The following is a 20,594-nucleotide window of genomic DNA, read 5'->3' on the forward strand; positions in this document are numbered from 1 at the left end:
TTTCCTACAACCTTGCTCAACTCTCTGTTTCCTAAATGCATTAATCTGCTTCTTTTAGGTCTATCGTGAGCCGTCCAGTTGAGCAATATAGCAGCAAGATTTCAATATCTTTTGTTCCTTTTTCACCTCGTACAGTTAAAGGAACAGGAAATCTATGGGAATCACACAATTGCCAGCAAGATGATGTAGAATAAACTGTGATCTTGGCTCCTGTTATTTCCTCTGGGATATTACAAGCTCACAGTCTCACATTTATTTAGTATTCATTTATTATTCCACTTTTAGTTGCTCAATTCTACTTTGACTTCAGCAACATCTGCATTTACCTTCAGACAGTTACAAATCCATAAGATTTTTACTTGAATGAGAGCATATTGTTCTTAGAAGAAATCTTGGTATTTAACTGATTGGTAAATGATTCTTTAACATCCTATTAAAAGTCATGTTGTGCCTTCTGCTGGTTGAACCACAATTTACTTGAATACATAAATCATTACTTATTTAAGTGGAGTTGAGTCCATTGGCTCACACACAAACCATAATTTGTAAGCCATAGCACATTTAAAACTAGCAAAATAAATTTGTCTTTTCACAATATAGGAATCCATTTTTGTATGACATATTTGTTAAATTTATTATTTAATAATTATTTAAATTATTTAAATAAATTAATAATTAATTAAATGAAAAGTATATGTATTTATTAAATAAATAAATATTACCCATTGCTGAATAATATGAAGAAATCATCTGTTTTGACTTATAATATGGAAACAGATTAGAGGAATAGACACTATGTCTTCAGTGGTCTAAAACCCACTGAGATCAAGTTTTCATCATAACCATTCCTTTGGGTACCATTATTCCTGCCATTAAATCATGATGTAGGGATTTATATGTAACCTTGAACTGACTCAGGGTCATAACTACATTATATTTTCACATGGCCTTGGGATTCAACAAACTCTGATTTGATATAGAGATTGCAGTTAAATTAGCTATTGACTAAATGGAAACGATAATGTGACCTTTTCCTCAAGATCTGATTGGATGTGACAGTTTGAATTGGGTGGCATTTTTATATTATTTTGCTTTGTTCTCATCATTCAGATGAAATTTAATATACATGATGTTTTGCCACCATAACTAGTATTTTTAAACAGGTACAAGTGGGATAAGTGGAATAGGAAATGGAGACCAGCTGCAAAGAGATGGAAAAATTCTTGGTTGTATACAAAGGGCCCAGTATGATGCAGACTTATCAACTTGCCGGATGTTTCAGAACAGATAAATAATTGCGCTTGTACTAAACAGTGTTATCAGCAACTCCTTCTGGCCATTTCTGAGTGAAGATTTGGTGTGACTGAAGTGTCCTGATTAGGTCATCTTGCTAAAGAGGCATTTTGAAGTTTGAATCTTGTATACCAAAATTAATCATATGAGTAGGAAAGACACATGGCCATTAGAGCAGAGGACTTCAAATTTGGAAACTTTAAGACTCATGGATTTCAAATCCCAGAATTCCCCAGGCAGCATGGGTGGTTGAGGAATTCTGGGAATTATAATCCATGAGTCTTAAAGTTGCCAAATTTTGGAGACCCTTGCATTATAGCCTTCGTCCAATGGGTTCCTCACGGATCATCTTCATCTATCGAAGGCAGTAATGACTAATAATAACAATGTAATCAATTTTTCATCCCATTATATGATTGTATCTTGCCCTACCATTTCTGCTTAGCAAAAAAAGTGACTAATATAAAGCATTTTAAATCAGCATTCATCTAGACTGAAAGGAAAGTTAAAGCAAAAGATAAACGCTGCATACAGTAACTAAATCTGATCCAGAAGCATGCGTGATGGTTTTGCATCTGTTTCACAGCCTTACCTGAGCCTGGAACAGGTGTTGACGATGAGCGCAAGGGAATGAGCAAGGTAAATAAAAAGAATAGTTAGGAAGCAAAGCATATTCACAAAAACGCAGGTGCTTCAGAGTGGTAAACTGATTCTCCTAACAAGGAATGGTTTTTGTAAATACAGAGAATTTTCAGAGGGTTTGCTTGTGACATTTTATATTGAACTATGCTACCTTTTCAAAGTACAGGTAGTCTTTGACTTATGACGTTTTACCCCATTTTACGACCATTCTTGCCACAGTTGTTAAGTGAAACACTGCAGATGTTAAGTTAGTAACACAATTATTAAGTAAATCTGGCTTCTCCATTGACTTTACTTGTCAGAAGGTCACAAAAAGTGATCACATGACCTCAGAACATTGCACCTGTCATAAATATGAGCCAACATCTCAATTTTGATCGCAACCATGGGGATAATGCAATGTATGAAAAATGGTCATATGCCACTTTTTTCAGTGCTGAACTCTTATATGATTTACTCTTGTAAATCAAGGACTACTTGTATTGAGTGAAAAGTGATACAGGTAATACTGCTTTTCTGCCTACATCCTTTTTTTAACGTACTACATAATTAACTTTCAGTCAAGAGGTGTTCTCAAAGGCTAAGAACATTTCCAACTGGATTTTAACAGAGAGTAGGAATGCTTTTGGGGACTTTATTTGCTATGTTCCTTGGTGGGGGATGGGACATTCAATAACAGAGAAGCACAGTATGTTACAGCTCCAAAAATATTTCCCCCTGATATATGTTGGAAGCACATTTATTCCATAAATGTGTTTTGTAAAAGTTATCAGTTTGTTTCATATTCTGAAGACACACCCACAGCTTCTTTTTTGAACCTGTTGCCTTAGATTTGTGTTAGACTCCATCTTACTTGGTTGTGCAATAATGGAAGCTGCTCTCTCAGCATGTCAGAGTGCTTCAGATTTGGAGGGTGAGGACAAAAAAAAATCAAGAAGGCAACCATGTGTAAAAGGGATAGAATTTCAACACATGGCTGTGGCTGCCATCTTCCCTTTTTTATCCTCCTTTCTCCCCAATGGACAACCCTAAAGGCTGTTCTGCATCTATACGAACTATGGCCCTTTTATGACCTGTGGATTTCAACTCCCAGCACGACTGATTCAGGAATTCTGGGAGTTGAAGTCCACAGGTCATAAAGGGCCTAGTTCTCCATTTCTGGTCTATACTGTGAGAACAAAACATGTGTGTCTGTCTCATTTGAAACAACATGGAATTGAGACTTGAAGCAAAATATTTTAAAACTTCTCTATTTATGGGATTCTTGGATATGTTTTTTTTTAAAAAATATGCCATGTTTAAGAAGATAGAAAGGCACAAATAACCTGATTTTAAAAAGCTTTAGAGAGAGAAAAAAATCTGGATTGCTAATCTCACAAAACAGCAATGAACAGTTTTGGATCCCCTGAACAGCATTCAGAGGTTTTAGCTGATGCAAGTTGCATCGCTTCTCAGCCTTTTGGCTAAGATCAAATATAGTATCCAGATCAATTCAAGGTATTGGTTCTGATTCCACCTTGGTTTATTAAGTAACATGAATCCAGGTCACTTAATAAACTGCTTCATCAGTGGTGGGATTCAATTTTTTTTACTACCGGTTCTGTGGGCATGGCTTGGTGGTCATGGCATGGCTAGGCAGGCGTGGCAGGGGAAGGATACCGTAAAATCTCCATTCCCTCCGCACTCCAGGGGAAAGTTACTGCAAAATCCCCATTCAATCTCCTGACCAGCTAGGACTCAGGAGGCAGAGAATAGAGGGGTGAGGCCACTCAGAGGTGGTATTTACCGGTTCTCCGAACTACTCAAAATTTCCATTACCAGTTCTCCAGAACTGGTCAAAACCTGCTGAAAACCACATCTGTGCCTCATCCTTCTAGGACAAGACTGTCCCAATCATTCAAGTAGAGGAGGCCTTCTGTGGATCCCATCGGTCAAGGAACTCCGGCTGGGCAGGATTCAGGAGAATAATCTTCTCTTCCATAGCACTGGCCCTCTGAAACATCCTGCCACCTGGGGTGATGTTTCTTTCCACCCTCTCACCATACTCCTGTCTGTCTGTTAGAGTCTGAAGAACTGGTACTGCCTGTTCACCTGGGGACCCAGTGGGGGAATATCACACTGGAGGTGGCTTATAGATTGATGGCAAACCCCCCCCCCCCCACTTTTCCTTCCCCCAGACACCTTGCTTACATCGTTACCTCTCTTTTAATTCATATTGCTTACTTTCTTTATTTTAGGTTTCATTGTTTTATTATTATATTAATATTTTATCATTTTACGTTCTACTGTTCTAAATTGGCCAAAACAGCCCCATGTTGAGATGGGCGGCAAATAAATTTAATAATAAATAAATTTTTTTAAAAAAATTCCCCAGTTTTCAAATTTGGATTAGAGCTAGTTATAAATCTATTTATTTGCTTCTTGTCAGAAATTTAGCAGTAATAGTAAAAAAATATTCTATAAATGCTAAAAAATAATAATCCTATGGCCATTATTGTATATTGCTTTGCTTTTCACCACTTTATAATTAGAGTCACCTAATTTCTTGGGTTAAATAAGAAGCATGTTAGAAACATAAAAATTAAAGTTCCTAATGAATATATAAATTAATCAAAATTCAGCATATATTGTTTTTTTAATTCTGACTCTTCTCTTTCAAAGGATGCTAAAGTCTCTGTGCACCGCTTTCACTGCAGCCACAGGCTTGTATACAACTTGATTTCTTTCAACTGGAGGTAGGACAAGTTAATTATATTTTCTATGCTGCCTTACTCTGCCACGAGTTAGAGAATAATTACAGATTTAAAGAAGGAGACGTTAACAAATAATCTAAGCTTTTAAGGTCTCCGAACACTTTTCAGTGCAGTAGGTACACATCACCTACTTGGAGGGATCTTTTAAAATATTTTGTTGCTGCTGCAATTGCTGCTGTAGCAATTTCTTTGTGTGATCTATTGCTATAGAACAGAGATCTTCAAACTTGGCAACTTTAAGACTTGTGGATAAGTTTGGGGACCCCAGCTACAGAAAAAGGTAACAGGATATGATACATGAAATACATACTGCATTGACCTACTGGAGTTTGTGTTAGCTCCATACTTCTCTTTCCATGCATGTGTGAAACTTAAAGTCTTTTACTTCTTTGGAAAGCTGCATAGATTTGTGTAACTAATTTAGAGAAACATTTCCACTGTTCTTCATTGTAGCCACTGTCCTGGGTCTTCTCACAGGACACACTAGGTCAGTGATGGGCAACCTTTTTGGCGTGGTGTGTCAAAAATCGGCAAAAAATCGAGCATAACTCGCGTTGTGTGTCACTTCGACAAAAACATAATTTTGCGCAATTTATAGTTTAAACTACAAAAATGTATAATGGCGCTCACAGTTCCCGTTGGCACTCCGCTGTTCCCTGCTGTGGTGCAGTCGTAACCGACAGTCCCAGGAGTAGACTCTCTGTGCCGGCCTGACTGGAGAGAGGCACGCACTGTTCCCATGCTCCTCTCCTGCGGGTCCTCCCTCGCCGCGCTGATGACGTGTGTGCGCACGGCACGCACGCCTTACCAGCAGCCCCTGCGCTCAGAAAGGGGCGGCGGCGATACAGTAAGTGAGTGTGGGCGGGGGAGATCACACGTCCCCTTCCCGTTCCTCCAGCACAGATTCTTTCATTCTCGGCGGCCATACAGGAGCCGAGGATGAATCGCATGAAATCCTGTGCGTGTCACCCCAAATGGCTACGCGTGTCAGCACTGACACGCGTGTCATAGGTTCGCCATCACTGCACTAAGTGATGAATTTGTTTGTAAATGTGATTACCCCATTTCACTGAATCAACATTTCTCAATCTTGGTACGTGTGGACTTCAAATCCCAGAATTACCCTGATGGCATGAGGCAGCTAGCATGGCTGGCTGGGGAATTCTGGGAGTTGAAATCCACCCATCTAAAGTGCCAAGTTTGAGAAACAGAGATCTAGATATTTCATTAGTTTCATTTAATCTAAATGAATTTGATCTAAACGAAGATGCCAATATATATTTCCTTGCCAAATTCTGTTTTGAATTCCATTTTGCATTAGTTTTACTAAATAGTATGTTCTCAGTATAAAGTATAAACAACATTAAAAACAATGGGACTAAAATTGCAACTTTCAGATACTTAAGTATATATTCTGGGAAAACATTTAAATATTAGAAAAATGGGGAACTGAAATATGAATTTGGATCAATCTTTAGATACTCTCTAGATCTATTGATCTATCTACAATGAGCTGTGGTGGCACAATTAGAGTGTCGCATTGCAAGCTACTTCTGCTGACTCTAGCTGTCTGCAATTTGGCAGTTCAAATCTCACCAGGCTTAAGGTTGACTCAACCTTCCATCCTTCTGAGATGGGTAAAATGAGGACCCAGATTGTTGGGGGAAATAGGCTGATTCTGTAAACTGCTTAGAGAGGGTTGGAATACACCGTGAAGCAGTCTAAGTGCTAGTGCTATTCTGATTCAAAACAGCCATTGGCTGATACTGTTTGAAAATTTAAGTAAAAGGAAGGTATCAAGTTTACAAAGGCTAATAGGGATGAAACTTTCTAATAAATATAATTATATTTTATTATATTATAAACATTAGATTAATAATTTATTATTATTATAAAGCTAAATTTATAATAAACAATATACTGGTCTGCCATAAGAGGGCAGTAGAGTTGTAGAAATAAACCTTAGAAACTTCAATATGTGCCAATCTAATTACTTTGATATCTGGCACACACTCCAATTCTCAATATGAAGTATGCAATTTGAAAGTGAAAAAAAAATTGAAGTCACTCTATTAAAATATTTCTTTCTCCATACCATCTCACTTTTGGATAGCTTCAAACTTGTGTTTTATATTGCATTCAGTTACAATGGTGCTTTATTAATTTAGCACTATCTTTTAAACTAGAATTAATTACATTCCCTTAAGTGGAAAATCAAATCAGGAAGCCGTTTCCTTTTCAGCTTGCAAAGTGTCAACACAAAGACATTTAACAAACCCACATGAATGGCTAACGGTGCCTTCTCTGTTTATCTCTCTCTCTTCTACATGAAAGGGAATTTATGGAAATATAAACTTGGACATTTCACTTGTTGAACAATATGCACATTAATCAACATTCAAGAGAAACATAAAAGAGGACTGAGGAGACACACAAAGGCCGCTTTCCCCCTATTCAGCTGTTTTGCACAAGAAGAAACAGTATTGCCATGCTTACCATTTTAACTATATTATGAATCACTCACTCAGGAAATCTGTTACAGGGACCTAAACTAGGATCTAGAATTATTAAGCGTAACTTGGAAATTCAACACAACACTGCAATTTCCATGTGTTTAGATATTTCTTCTCTCTTTCTCTTTTAGATGGACACTCACATTTTACACAAAATTAAATGCTCACAATTGGTTTATGAAACCAATTAAAATCATGTTTCCTTGGAAAGGCAGTGAAGTGATATCAAGAAGGGCTCTTCTTACACTGTAATTAAATGAGCATTAGTTAACAAGTTGTAATGCACTGTTTAATTTTATCTGCATTGAACAATAGCACTGATGACCGAAGTCGTGTTTAGATGGTGTAGTAAGAATAATCAGTAAGAATAATCTCAGAAAGTATTTTTAGTTTGGGATGAGAGTAATGGAGGAACAACATCATCAGATGATTTTATATATTAAATATACATGTTTTGTATATATGTTTTGTTCTATTTGAGAGAGATCTTTTTAGCTGGTCTATTTGACAAAACATTGATTAATCTACACGATTTGCAGCTCTAAGTCAACAATACTGTCTTTGCTGACATTAAAAAGGAGAAGAGATATTCAATTACACCCTTGATCTAGGCAACAAAAGTAGTTGGCTCTCTATTGGATGCTGCATATAATATGATCCTATATGGTGGTGCTTTCCAAGTTTGACAACTTCATGATGTGTGGACTCCGACTTCCAGAGCTCCCCAGCTAGCACACTGGCTGAAGACTTCTGGGAGCTGCAGTCCATGCAAAGTTCTCAAGGTTAAGAAATGCTGTTACATAGGTATTTTAATGAGAAGCAAGCTTCATTCTTGGAAAGGGAATACTGATGATGTGGACATAGTGATCACTTACCTGATTCACATGATCCAGCTTAGGACAGGGCCTTCCACCATTGTAAGGCTTTTCCCGGAGCCATTTAGACCTGACTTTCACTCCACTCCCACACGATTTGCTACAGCGAGACCAATTGGACCACTCACTGAGTTTGCAGTCTGATGGACATGGAATGATGCAAGCCTCCTCAATGTAGCCTGGGTGAAGAGAAATGGACAGTTCAGCAAAACTACAAGCCTAGCTGGACCACGCCTAATGTCTATCTCATCCCACATTCCTTTTCCCAAGTAGGTAGGTACTTCCCATAAGCACAAAAGCCATGCATGAAAGTTACTGCTCTCTTTTGATATTGACCTTAGCAAATGGTACTCCTGTGGAACATGAAGATTTTATTTCATTGACTAATAATTGATATTGGTCTCTGCAAGTTTGCCAATCCTCTAATAGTCAGCTAAATTGGTCACCCAAAACTTAGAGTAATGTTCTGCATCTATTTTGGAACAATTTCATTGACTCACACCAGATTCTAGAATTCTAAGAGATACACAATTGCTTCATTCCTTAGAATAGAATTGATCTGGAAGGGACCTTGGAGGTTTTCTAGTCCACACCCCTGCTCAAGTAGGAGAACCTATAGTATTTCAGATAAGTGACTGTCTAGTTTCTTCTTAAAAATTTCCAGTGATGGAGTGCCCATGATTTCCGAAGGCAAGAGATTCCACTGGTTAATTGTCCCCACTGTTAGGAAATTTCTCCTAAATTCCAGGTTGCTTCTCTGCTGATTAATTTCCAAGCATTCTGGTTCTTTGTGGAATAATTTGAACCCTCCCCCCCTTCTTCTTTGTGGCAGCCCCTCAAATAGTGGAATACTGATATCATATTTCCCTAATTCTTCTTTTCTTTAGACTAGCCAAACCAAAATCCTGCAGCCATTTATTCTGTTTAGTCTCCAGACCTTTGATCATTTTAGCTGCTCTTCTCTAAACTTTTTCCGAAATCTCAACATCTTTTTTTTTTGTAGCATAGTGACCAAAATTAGTTGCAGTTTTCCATGTGTGGTCTTACTAAGATTTTATAAAGTGGCACTAATACTTCACATGATCTTGATTCTATGCCTCTGTTTATGCAACCAAGGATTGTATTAGCTTTTTTGGCTGCTGCTTCACATTGCTGGCTCATATTCAAGTGATTATCCACTAGACTCCAAGGTCCCTCTCACAGTTACTGTTTTTGAGCCAGGTCTCACCTAATCTGTACGTATACTTTTGATTTTTCTTGCCTAAATGGAAAACTGCTTTTTTTCCACATTAAAATTCATTTTGTTGGATGGGGCCCATTGTTCAAGTTTGTCAAGATCTTTTTGGATCCCGAGATTGTCTTCAGAGGTGTTGGCTATTCCTGTCCAGTTGTCAGTTTGTTTACAGAAGGCTTCCCAATCTGATGCCCTCCGACATGCTGGGACCACAGCTGTCAAAATTTCCCATCCTCTGTGGTTTTAGGATCCAAACTCTGATTTGACAGGAGTTTCTTGGTGAAGAAATTCCTTCATCATTAAAGCTTTATTAAAATTCAGTGGAGAAACTGATACGCATCTCCAGAGACAATGCCAAAATAAAATATGGGCACCTGCATGGTATCTTATTAGAATTCCTGCTCCTCCAATATCTACAGTTCTGCTTTTTCTGACAGCTGGAATGTAATTGACACCCTGCCTCTCATTACACCACTCAGCTTCCATTCGCTTCCACAGCTACATGTGAATAAAAATACCTTCCAAGTTAGGCTGATGCTTTATTTTTCTGCTCTTCCCACTCCAGATAGGATTATCAATGATATGCTTTTGCCTACTCACTCATGTAAATGTGCTTGATCCTCTTAAAACTAGTAAGGTTTCACACTTTGCATGCACTATTCAAACTGTAAAAAGAAACTGATCTACTACATCCAGATAAACAGCCATCTTCCCTGTGTATTAGACAGAGAATAATTCCTTTGAAGGATTAGCAAATGGCTTGTTCTAATTGACAAAATTTTAAAGGTGGTGTTAATACTGTTAAGCTAAGCATTGGGCACTTAGGATGATCAGACAAGCCTCATTTATCATGAGAGTCTAAATCCTTGTCTTTTTAGAAATGTGTACGTATTTATACAAACATGGTTCTATGGGTATGATGTCCCTGCACAGATGATAAACTTGGACCATATTAGAAGCTAAAAGTGGACATCTTAGAAACCAAAGGGAAGTATCAACATGTTCTAGGCAACTCCAATAGCTGCTAAAGTTTAAAATATTGAAGTTCCCTGGAATATGCTGATATTTCCCCTTGGTTTCTCAGATGCTCACTTTTACCTTCTAACATGGTATAATAATAACAATAACAAACCACAGTTCTAAGAGGACTAGCCACATCCTGAATATCAGTTTGCAAGGAAAAAGGAAAAAATGGACCAGGAAGTTCAGCTTGAAATTCTTTTTGTGTGTACTCTGGGTTGAGGAAATATAACAATATTTTTTTGCAGATGAAAATTTATTCCATAGAGTTTAAATATTCGAATGGTCATCCGCTGTACTATTTTTTTCCTCTTAATCTCAATGCCTTTTGAGATTGCCCAAATGGCCATGCACAGCTTTTATTAGTTAGTGGCATGTCAACCGATGAACATTGGCATCATCAGAACAGGAGTTTATTTTGTTTTGATTCAGTCTATGACAAAATCCTGTTTTTTTAAAAAATGAGGTCTTTTAATTTTAACTAGATTGCTGCTGCTTTTGGGCAACCAATGAAGCATTCTCTTTTTGCTAATTGCATCTCACAAAAATCTCTCTGAAAAGTGACATGAAAATTGCTTCCTATTTTTGAAGATTGCTTAAATAAATAATAGGAAGCAAATATATGACTGTCACTCTGCACTTCATAGCACTTGCCTGTTAATTCATGCATGTTAAATATGTCCCATGTGATTTAAGCTCTGCTCTCTGAGCTCTGCTTGAGCACTCTGAGAGCTTCTGTAGAAACTCTTAACGTACCTGCTACTGCAGTAAAAAAAACCAAAAAACTAGAGCAGTCTGAAATTTGCACTGCAATTTCTGAAACATTTTCTTCTGATGAGAAGAAAATTTCTACTTTAGTCTCAGAGAGCTTAGTAATCTTATTTCACGTTTCTCTTGATGGTATTTTCAAAATTACTTAATCTTTGGAGTTGTGAGTGCTACTGCTGCTGCATCTTTTTTAAACTTCCCAGGTTATTCATAATTCTTAATCTTAAAAAAAAATCTGGTGGCTTTAACTGAAGCAAGGGAAGGCAGAAAGGCAGCAGATTGCTGGAGAAAATATTGCACAGAGAAAGGCAGCATGCTCACATACACACATTCTACCCATGACAATGTCACATTAATTTTCTTCTTCTTTAAAATATATTTCACTAGCAGTTTCTTTTTTTTAAGCAGTTTCTTTTTTATCAGTTTGAATAAGGACTGTAGAAAAAAATGCAGAATTTTCTCAATGGCCTTCAAAAGGTCCACTGGTATAGAAATGGTGATTAAGAACTACTTGGTTGAGAACAACACAAGATGACGCATGGCCGTCCTTGGACTGGATAACCTGCACATATAATTGTAGGTCAGCAGGACTACAAAAACAGAATGAAAATGCATACAGAAGCCTTGAATTGAAACAGATGCTCACTCCTCCAAACAACCATGATCAAATCCAGGGAAAGGCATTCAGAAGGATTATTAACTTAGGTTAGCAAAGAGCTCATTTAATCTGCCAGCACACAATAAGCTGTTTCCAACATGAAGCAGCTGATGATAGAAAACAATGTTGTGGGTCACCCACTTTACTTCCAATTTTATGAAACAAAGGTCTTCTACGAAAAAGAAATTCAACTGGAAAAATTCAGCAAAAACACTTCTGTTCTTAAAGCAATGGAAAAAATTATCTATGGGCTCCTAGAAGTCAAAGCAGAACTGAATTCTAACTATGTCTTGATTTAAAAAAAACACAGACTAATCTATTTTTAATTGTTTCTACTTTTCCTGTTCATTACAAGACTATGAATAAATCTTATATTATCATGCATGCTTTTCTTGTTTGCCATTAATTATGTGGAAGCTAGTGACTGACCCAAATTCAATTTTGCATCTTTATCCTGGGACCTGCATATTTGCCTTCATTCATGAAGCCAATATTCCACATAGAGCAGAGGTTAAAGCATCAGGCTAGAAACTGGCAGATAGTGAGTTCAACCCCATCTCAAGTGCAAAGTCATTCAACTTGAAGGCAGATGATGGCAAGTTTCTGAAAATCTTGTCCACAAAACTTCAGGAACGTATCCCAGTAATCATCACGAGCCAACACTTACTCAAAGGCATAGACAAACACACACACACCAGTGGTGGGTTCTGGATCGGGTTGCAACCGGTACAGTGCAACAGGGCCCAGCGGCCACCACATGAACATGCACAGCGCACGCATGCATCTTTATCTCCTGCGAAGCTCTGCAATGCCTCTGCAATGCTCAGCTGCTCGGCACGTTTCCTTCAAATACAGGTAAGGAAGGAGGGTGGGTGGATGGAGCACCACACCGGAACAGTATCCAGTGTTCCCGGCAGGCACCGGGGCATACTGCTTGCAACCCACCACTCACACACACACAAACACACACACATCTTCCTTACACTTCTCACACAATCCTGTGTTCTATTTATGTTGATCTGACAAAGTCTCATACGAATGATAGCTACTGGTTTTAATGCCTATATTATTATTACTCGGTTGTTGTTTTTTGTAAAATCTAAAGTGCAGAAAATTCAAGGAGGATAAGAGAACTTAGATCTTTCCCATCTCTTTAATATAAAAGGCATGGTATTTGTAGTGCATGAGGTGTGGAAGGTACTAATTAAGGAAGGTTACCCTATTTATTTCAGAATCATTATCTAATATGCAAACCATAGTCAAGTATTTTAGTTGGAATTTGTAGGGTTGTATACAGAACCTACACTCATAATAACAGTTTCTGGTGACTTTTGGATAGTGGACTTCAACTCCCAGATCTCCCCAGCTAACATGCTGGCTGGGAAATTCTGAGAGTTGAAGTCCACTCATCTTAAAGTTGTCAAGATTCAAAAACATTGGTTTCAATGAGTGCTCCTATAAACTGAAGAAAATAGGCTGTAGGGGAAATATATGGTGTCACACTCATTAAATAAGTTACAGGAGGCTGAAGATGAAAAACTATATATCCATGAAGATGGAAAAATCAGTATATACTAGCTATCTCCTCGGGCTTATTTTTGTTTAACTAAATCTGGCCTTTAAAAAAAAAGAGGCTCAGCATAAAACAGTAGCAGGAATTTGCAGAGACTTGGCATCTCTCTCTACACAATTGCTTAACTGAAGCATTACATGTTGTGTTTGAGGCTTTGCAGCCCCTGCAGGATACATCTCAAATGTTTTGCTTCAAACATTGTCACAGACCAGAGCCCCTTCTGTTTCCTAAGTAAAGCTTCCAGCTGTTTTAAAATTCTTCCTTTCCTTGTCTGCTCCTTTTTCATTTCTCTGGTGCATAAGTTAGAACCTGCCAACAGGTATTTCTTTTCCCTGTATGCTTCTCTTGCTTGTTGATAAATTGACACATCTGTTGCATTAATTATCATAGTATTGCTGTTCCAGGCTTAGATTAACCTGATTGTTCATTGGAAAATGGAACAGAAGAAGGCCACAATACAGTACTCCAAAGAAAAGGATTAATGATGTTTCCATGCTAATTACTCGCTTTGCTGTTTTCTCAAGAAGGAGACCCTCCTCATGAGAGGATTACATAGATCTATTTTTGTCCTCTGATTAACAAGAGCAATCGGGAGCCAAAAATCCAAGTATCTGGCAGTAAAAAAATATACTGATGCAATTTTCTTTAAATGTCAACATGTGATAGTGCTATATGACTGCAAACATCCTGGACAAGGACAAATCACACTCACTAAATAATTAAAAAAATAATTATGTGATTTGTAGTGACTTTTACTGTTAATACTAAATACTAATTTTTGTTCTAATTCTAATGCATCATAATAAAACTCTCAATAAACAGATTTGAAGGACAATATACATATTAAGTATTGAGTTTTGACATTATATTTAGAAACAAATAAACCATTGCAAAAATAATTCAATGCCAAATCCTACTTATAAAGTCCTTCATATGTATTTGGAAAATCTTTTGGCCCTTGATAAAGGCAGATTTAATGCCTCATTTGAAACAAATAATTTGATTGTGGTGAAATTCCAAAAGGCTCTACACACATTAATTTCTTGTAATAAATACTATTTTTTATCAGGAATTGACTCCTAATAAAAATACAATCTTGTATGGATCAGTTGAAAATATGGTCAAAATGGATAAACCCTGTAGCTCTATAAGGAAATGTATACAAGACCTTTTTTTTAAAAAAAAAAGTTAAAAGAAACACACATAAACCTCCCTTTAAAACCCTTCTGGTTTCCTCCGGGAAGAATTTGAGAAGAAATTCTCAACACTTCCAATGTTTAGTTTGATTTCCTTCCTTTCAACTTCTGCAGGGAACCTAGCAGGATTGTGGTGTACATACAAAAAAGAACGGGGATTTCATCATGGGACTGTCATTTTGATTTTTTGATCCTGCAGATACGTTTTCACAGATTTTGGACCAATTCTCATTAGCTGGAGCCAGTATGGTTCATTCAAGAGATTGTAGAAAAAGGGGTTATGCAAATTGTTAAGATTGGAATTGTTTTCTAAGCAAACTAGCATTTGATTGTATAGTAAAGAACACTACAGCAGCAGCAATATGAACAATTATAAATAGTAATATAATGCAGATACTGGGCATCATGAGAGATTTGGGCAGTGAAAAATTGTTAGGTCTTTATTCCTGTAGAAAGTATATCTAACTCTAGCTTTCTGAAGTTAAATTCCCTACATTTGGTGAATTATCATAAATCTCTCATTCTTTCCATATTTATGGTGAAAATATACTGTACATATGCAATCACAGAAACAGGATAACAGAAAAACAAGATAAAATAAAGGACAGATAGAGTCAGAGATAGACCATAATAATCAGATAAGTTGACATATAAGGATGCTTGTAGGTTCAGGTAAGAAAATAGCAAACAAAGGATATTGATAGCTTAGCAGAGGGCTAAGACAAACAACAGCAAAGTTTAATTTTAAATGGAATGTTAGTCAGTTAAAAAAATCAGCTATAATGGTGGTGGTGGTGGGGAAGAATGGCTTATCCCAATTCTAAAATAAATCACCCATTTTCCATACAAAATAATTTTAACTTTTCTTGAAGAAATGAGCTGTGATAAATAACACTATGAAAATATAATGCATTCAGGGTATTAAGGGATACTCAGGATGTGATAAGACAGCTACCACCTGTCTGTCCTATTTGTGTATTTAATGATTTGTGTATGTGTACATGTGTGTCTATGTGTGTGTGTGCATACTTTATATGAAACAAACAAGCAGTGTGTTTGGGAGCTTAAAATAACTGCTTAAAATAATGGAATGCAGTAAGAAGAAAATGAGACAGATTTTTAAATAATAGCTGCACCCTCACTTAAATGAATAGGAAACATGGTAAAATTCATATGCCTGCCCTTGTACATCTTACATGTCCTTGACAATAACAAGGCAGAGACGCTTCAGAACCTACAAAAGAGCATCTCAAATGAATATCTTTTCATGTAATTTAGACAGTGACTATGAAGTATTTTATACTTCATCATTCACTATTATTCTTTCCACTAATGAAGCTGGATAGGATCAAAAGAAAGGCTCATCTTATCAGCAGCTTCTAATAGAAAGGGAAAGGTCAATAGCAATTATCCAAGCACATTAAAGAGATACTTTTCTAAATAATAAAAATAAGCAACCGAAGAAGTAAAAGTTAACTTTTCCACAGGAAAACAAAGTATCACTCTATTGTTTTATCTTTTGCATCTTTTATATCACTCCTACATCAAAGGCAAACCTGGGCACTGTAAATAAAATAATAGTACAAACACAATCATATATAAAGTTGGAAACATTCTGAAAAGACACAGCAACCTTATAAAGAACAATTGAAAACCACTTCTATGAACAAAGATTTATAGAAATATGCGGTAGAAATTATGGAGCCCCATTTTTAAGATACTGATCTTCTGCCTTACAACTGATTTTCCAGGTTTAAGACAAGGATACAATTTCTTGTATTTTCTTTGACTTTCAAAGGTATTTACAATCCACCTGACAGTATTTGTATTCATGAGTCTGTCACAAGAGCCCACAAAATGATGAATTGAACTATGGCATGTCTTTTATCTTGTTTTTAGGATTAGCCTCCAAGGCTTCAATGGCATACAGCAACTGATCTTCTGCATCAGCAATTTTGTCTCTTCTTTTCTGAACTGAGGCTATCCTAGTTTTTCATGCTGGTGGACAAGTCATAGGTTATGACACATGGAGAAATTAGAAGGGGTAACCCTAGACAAAATGGCAACAGAATCTCTCTTGTGAATTGAAATATTAGAATATGGTATCAATCAAGCCTGCTTAATAAATATAGCACTTTTTGACAACATGGTCTAAAAGTTATTTAGACCATGTTGTCAAAAAGTGCTATATTTATTAAGCAGACTTGAGTTTCTTAAGCATGCGGCTGTATTGTCTTTTCTCTCCAATTTCCCCAGTTTGGCTGTTTCCAGGCATGCTAAAAGTTGTACATCCAAAATTTTACCACTTCTGACTGCTGTGCTAGACATTTGAGAGTTGCAGTATGAAAATAACTGAATGATTTCTTTGGAAATTTCTTAGAAACATTTTTTGAGAAAATAGTTCTACATAATTTATTTAATTCCCTAAACACAAACTCATTTATCTGACTGGTCTTTTATATATAAGTTAAATAGAGTAATAACTTTAATTGTTTATTTTTCCAACTTGCCCAAATTTTTATTTACGAAGAAAGATGACCAAGTGATTTCAACTAAACTCATTCCATGCCACAATATGACTTTATTATAGAAAATGTATGCTCTTTCATGTTCTAATGCTGATTCACTGTGGATTCAGCTCTTAATTCATGTATGATAATATTGATATTGTAAGTCTATTAGATTTGCATAATGGAGATGCACTGATTTTTTTTAAAAAAAATCCTGCTAGATCTAACGTACTATGAAGAAAGAAAAATGCATTCTTTTTTAAATAACCCCTACATCAACTATCTAGAAGGGGGACAGGAAAGAAAGAGAGAGAGAAAGAGAGAGAGAGAGAGAGAGAGAGAGAGAGAGAGAGAGAGAGAGAGAGAGAGAGAGGGGGGGGGGGGAAGGAATAATATCCTTACTACATATTTTATATTCTTTGCCTTTTTAGAGCTATATTACACTGATTCCAATAAAATCTATTTTTTAATTAATAGTATTGTAGGACACAGAAACAAGGAATTATTTAACTGAGTATTCAGGTATAATAGCTTCAATTCTGGTTCATTGGGTATTTATTTTTTTAATCAATAACTATAAATACTTGAAATGTCTAACAACAGAACACAGAATTTTAAAAACTGGGTAAATAATTTTACATATTGTGTAAGTCATAGTGCAAGGCAAACAACTAAAACCATATTCTATTTAATTTTGCCTTCCTGTCTCTTAGGATATGATCTCAGCATAGTATATTAAAAGGCATTTTAAAATGTTAAAAATACACAAATATACATGGTTGCCTGCAACCATATGGAATCATTTATAGCATCCAAAAATTATTACTCAAAGCACAAGCAATAAAATAAGAAATTCACATGGATATTCCCAACAGCTTCTCTGGAAACATTTTCCAATACTCCCCTCTAATCTCTTGCTTAAGCCTTGCAACCACACAAAACTGTGTAGAGTCAGCACAAATCAATGTATCTCATTTAATTAATGCTAAAGGGGAAAATAATCTCACACTAATAAGGCATCTGACAAGCCATTCTGGACTGGTTGAATGTGCCTAAGGCCTTAAAAACAGACTGACACAAATTAAGAAGGGCATTATGACCTGTAAAAACATTAAATCTTACTGTTGCACAAGTGCTGACCATGAAAAGAGTTACAAGAGAAGATACACTTAATTCTCAATTGCCCTATTAAACATCATGATCTTGAGCTACAGTGATAAAAAGTGTCTGCCATCACTTGGTTCCAAAACAATAGAAACATCTGTAAGGCTGCTAGAATAGCTTTTACCTGCCGTGGCAATATAATTATCTACAGAAATCTGAAGTATAATTTTACAGAGAAAAAAGACTTATTTTAAACTGAGCTGTTCCATTTATGACATCAATCATATTTCAACTTTATTGTTTTTTGCATCCCTCAAATGATTTCAAAAACATGTTTAGATCTGAACTGAAATTATTTGCCTTGATTTATAATCTGGATAAACTGAGGTTAACTTTAGAGAATAATATCTAAGGGAAAAAAAGAACTTTGGAATTGTTTACAACTATGAAATATCAAGATACTCAAATACTGGCACAGGAAATTTCTTTTAAAAGATTACAATTTATGACAAGTAAAACATCAAACATAAATTTCAATGGAAATAGTATGGTTCTAAGCAAAAGCTGATGGCAGATGTAGCAGCAGTATGCTGGGAAGAAGGAAGAGGAGGAGGAGGAGGAAGAGGAGGAGGAGGAGGAGAATAATTATTTTAGTAATCAGATTCTGTCTTTATGAATGCAAAGCCAAGAAGGCAATAACGTAAAGATGATCCACTTCATTCGCCCACCGCATTTAATGGATGCTTGCTTTCAAAAGGAACTATGTCATGGCTTTGGAATATGCCATCTAGATTATCAAGTTCAAACCAGGGCTTTGTGTAGGCACCCAAAGTAAGTCATCCCAGCTAATATCTGTCTGCTGCTGCATGACCACATCAAATGAAGAGAAGCTCACCACCTCTCTAGATTGCTGCTTCAAGGATTAACCTGTTCTTACTGTTAGGATTTCCCCCTTTTTTCCTGCAATTAAAATCTATATTTTTATAACTTGAATCCATTAATCCTTCTCCTATATTGTAGTAATTCATTTTGCTGTTGTTAGCCCTGTCTCAAGGGTAGGTGTATCAAGTTCATCAAAATAGCAGATAAAATATTATCACACAAAGCTTGAACTTGTCTTTCCTTAGTGTCATGGGGACCCTCATTTCAATTAGTTCCTGTGCTACAGGATGAAAAACAGTCTATTCAAGATCTTCAGCCTCTGAATTTGAAGTCATAGACTGATACATCGTACAATTTAAGGCCCTTTAGTCTCTAATTCCCAAAATTACATGGTTATGTAGGAATTGAAATGACAAAACATGCAAGCATCTGACAGTGTTTTGTCTATATTAAAAAATAAATGAACACAAAGTATACTATGCAATATTCTCTGGTATTCAATTCAATATTTAATGTAAATACTGACTCACTGGTCATCATCACCAGTAGTAAAAAGAGTCTGGAGTAAATCATTACAGAGAGTCAAATATAAAGAATCCACTGAAAACAGACATCAGCAGACAAAATAGACATTAATTGCGGAGAAATAGAATATATTCTAATTTCATGTGCTATCTTTTATTAGATATAATACAGGATAGTTGTTGGATTTGGTTTAGTGTTTTTTATATCTGCAGTGGAAGATGGAGGTTGGTGGCAACTGCACGTATTAGAGGCATGCGATTTTTAATCTGTATTGTGGGGCTGCTATTCCTTCTAAAAAATCATTAATCCATTTCTATTATTGGAGGCATAAATTGCCTAAGCAATCTGAACAGCCTTTTGCCAGCCTAGGGTAGTAAGTCAACTATGCATTTATAGGACAGAGAAAGTTCTTCTCTTCCTTTGTTATCTGTGCTCTGATAATCACAGGGAATGGGCTATCTTTCAAAAGATTATGGACGTGTCAATTAGTTATGAGTAGGACTGAGAGACCATGAACTAGGTATGAGAGAAATGAATAAACCTCATCATTCTTGCCATCCTCAAGGTCTCCTAGTTGATTTTCATGTGTAATTCAATAGGTAGGTAGTAACCTTTACACTTTTTTCATAGGTTGGGACAAAGTATTTATAAGATCATCTCTGTTCACAGCCACAAGCTTTATATTTTGTTCTAATTTCCACTGAAATATCTATAGGCTAGCAATAAAAACTGTAAGTAAAGTGAACTACTATTCATAAATAAGACAGCAATATGATGAAGGAATGATTGAAAAAGAAAAAAAGTGGGGGAAGGCAAATAATTTGCTCAGGTAGTATCGGTAGACTAAATATTGCACTTTATATAAAGTGTATATGAAAGCTGTGAGATTCAGAAGCAAAAGGTATTTTTGTAAATTTAGCACCTCTCTACATCTCCTTAAACCAAGTACATCTTTTCCTGAGGCTACAGGATCTTTAAAAAAGGTATAGCTATTTTTAAGAGTTGAAGACAGGTGCTACATTCATGCCCTGAAGCAACTTTTTGTCTT

General features: G+C 36.3%; 1 protein-coding gene across 5 annotated transcripts in view; it reads right to left on the reverse strand.

The window, feature by feature from the left end:
* Positions 1-20,594, reverse strand: part of THSD7A (thrombospondin type 1 domain containing 7A) — a 292,617-nt gene that overhangs the window by 31,440 nt on the left and 240,583 nt on the right. For all 5 annotated transcript variants that reach the window (XM_087712745.1, XM_087712744.1, XM_087712743.1 and 2 more), the window contains exon 17: positions 8,077-8,255. In XM_087712745.1, coding sequence (XP_087568871.1) covers positions 8,077-8,255 — 179 coding nt within the window. The remainder of the gene's footprint in view (positions 1-8,076; positions 8,256-20,594) is intronic.

The sequence above is a fragment of the Thamnophis sirtalis genome, unplaced genomic scaffold, assembly GCF_051295495.1.
Source record: "Thamnophis sirtalis isolate CommonGarterSnake01/CBP01778 unplaced genomic scaffold, rThaSir2_p1.2 scaffold_4, whole genome shotgun sequence".
NCBI lineage: Eukaryota > Metazoa > Chordata > Lepidosauria > Squamata > Natricidae > Thamnophis > Thamnophis sirtalis.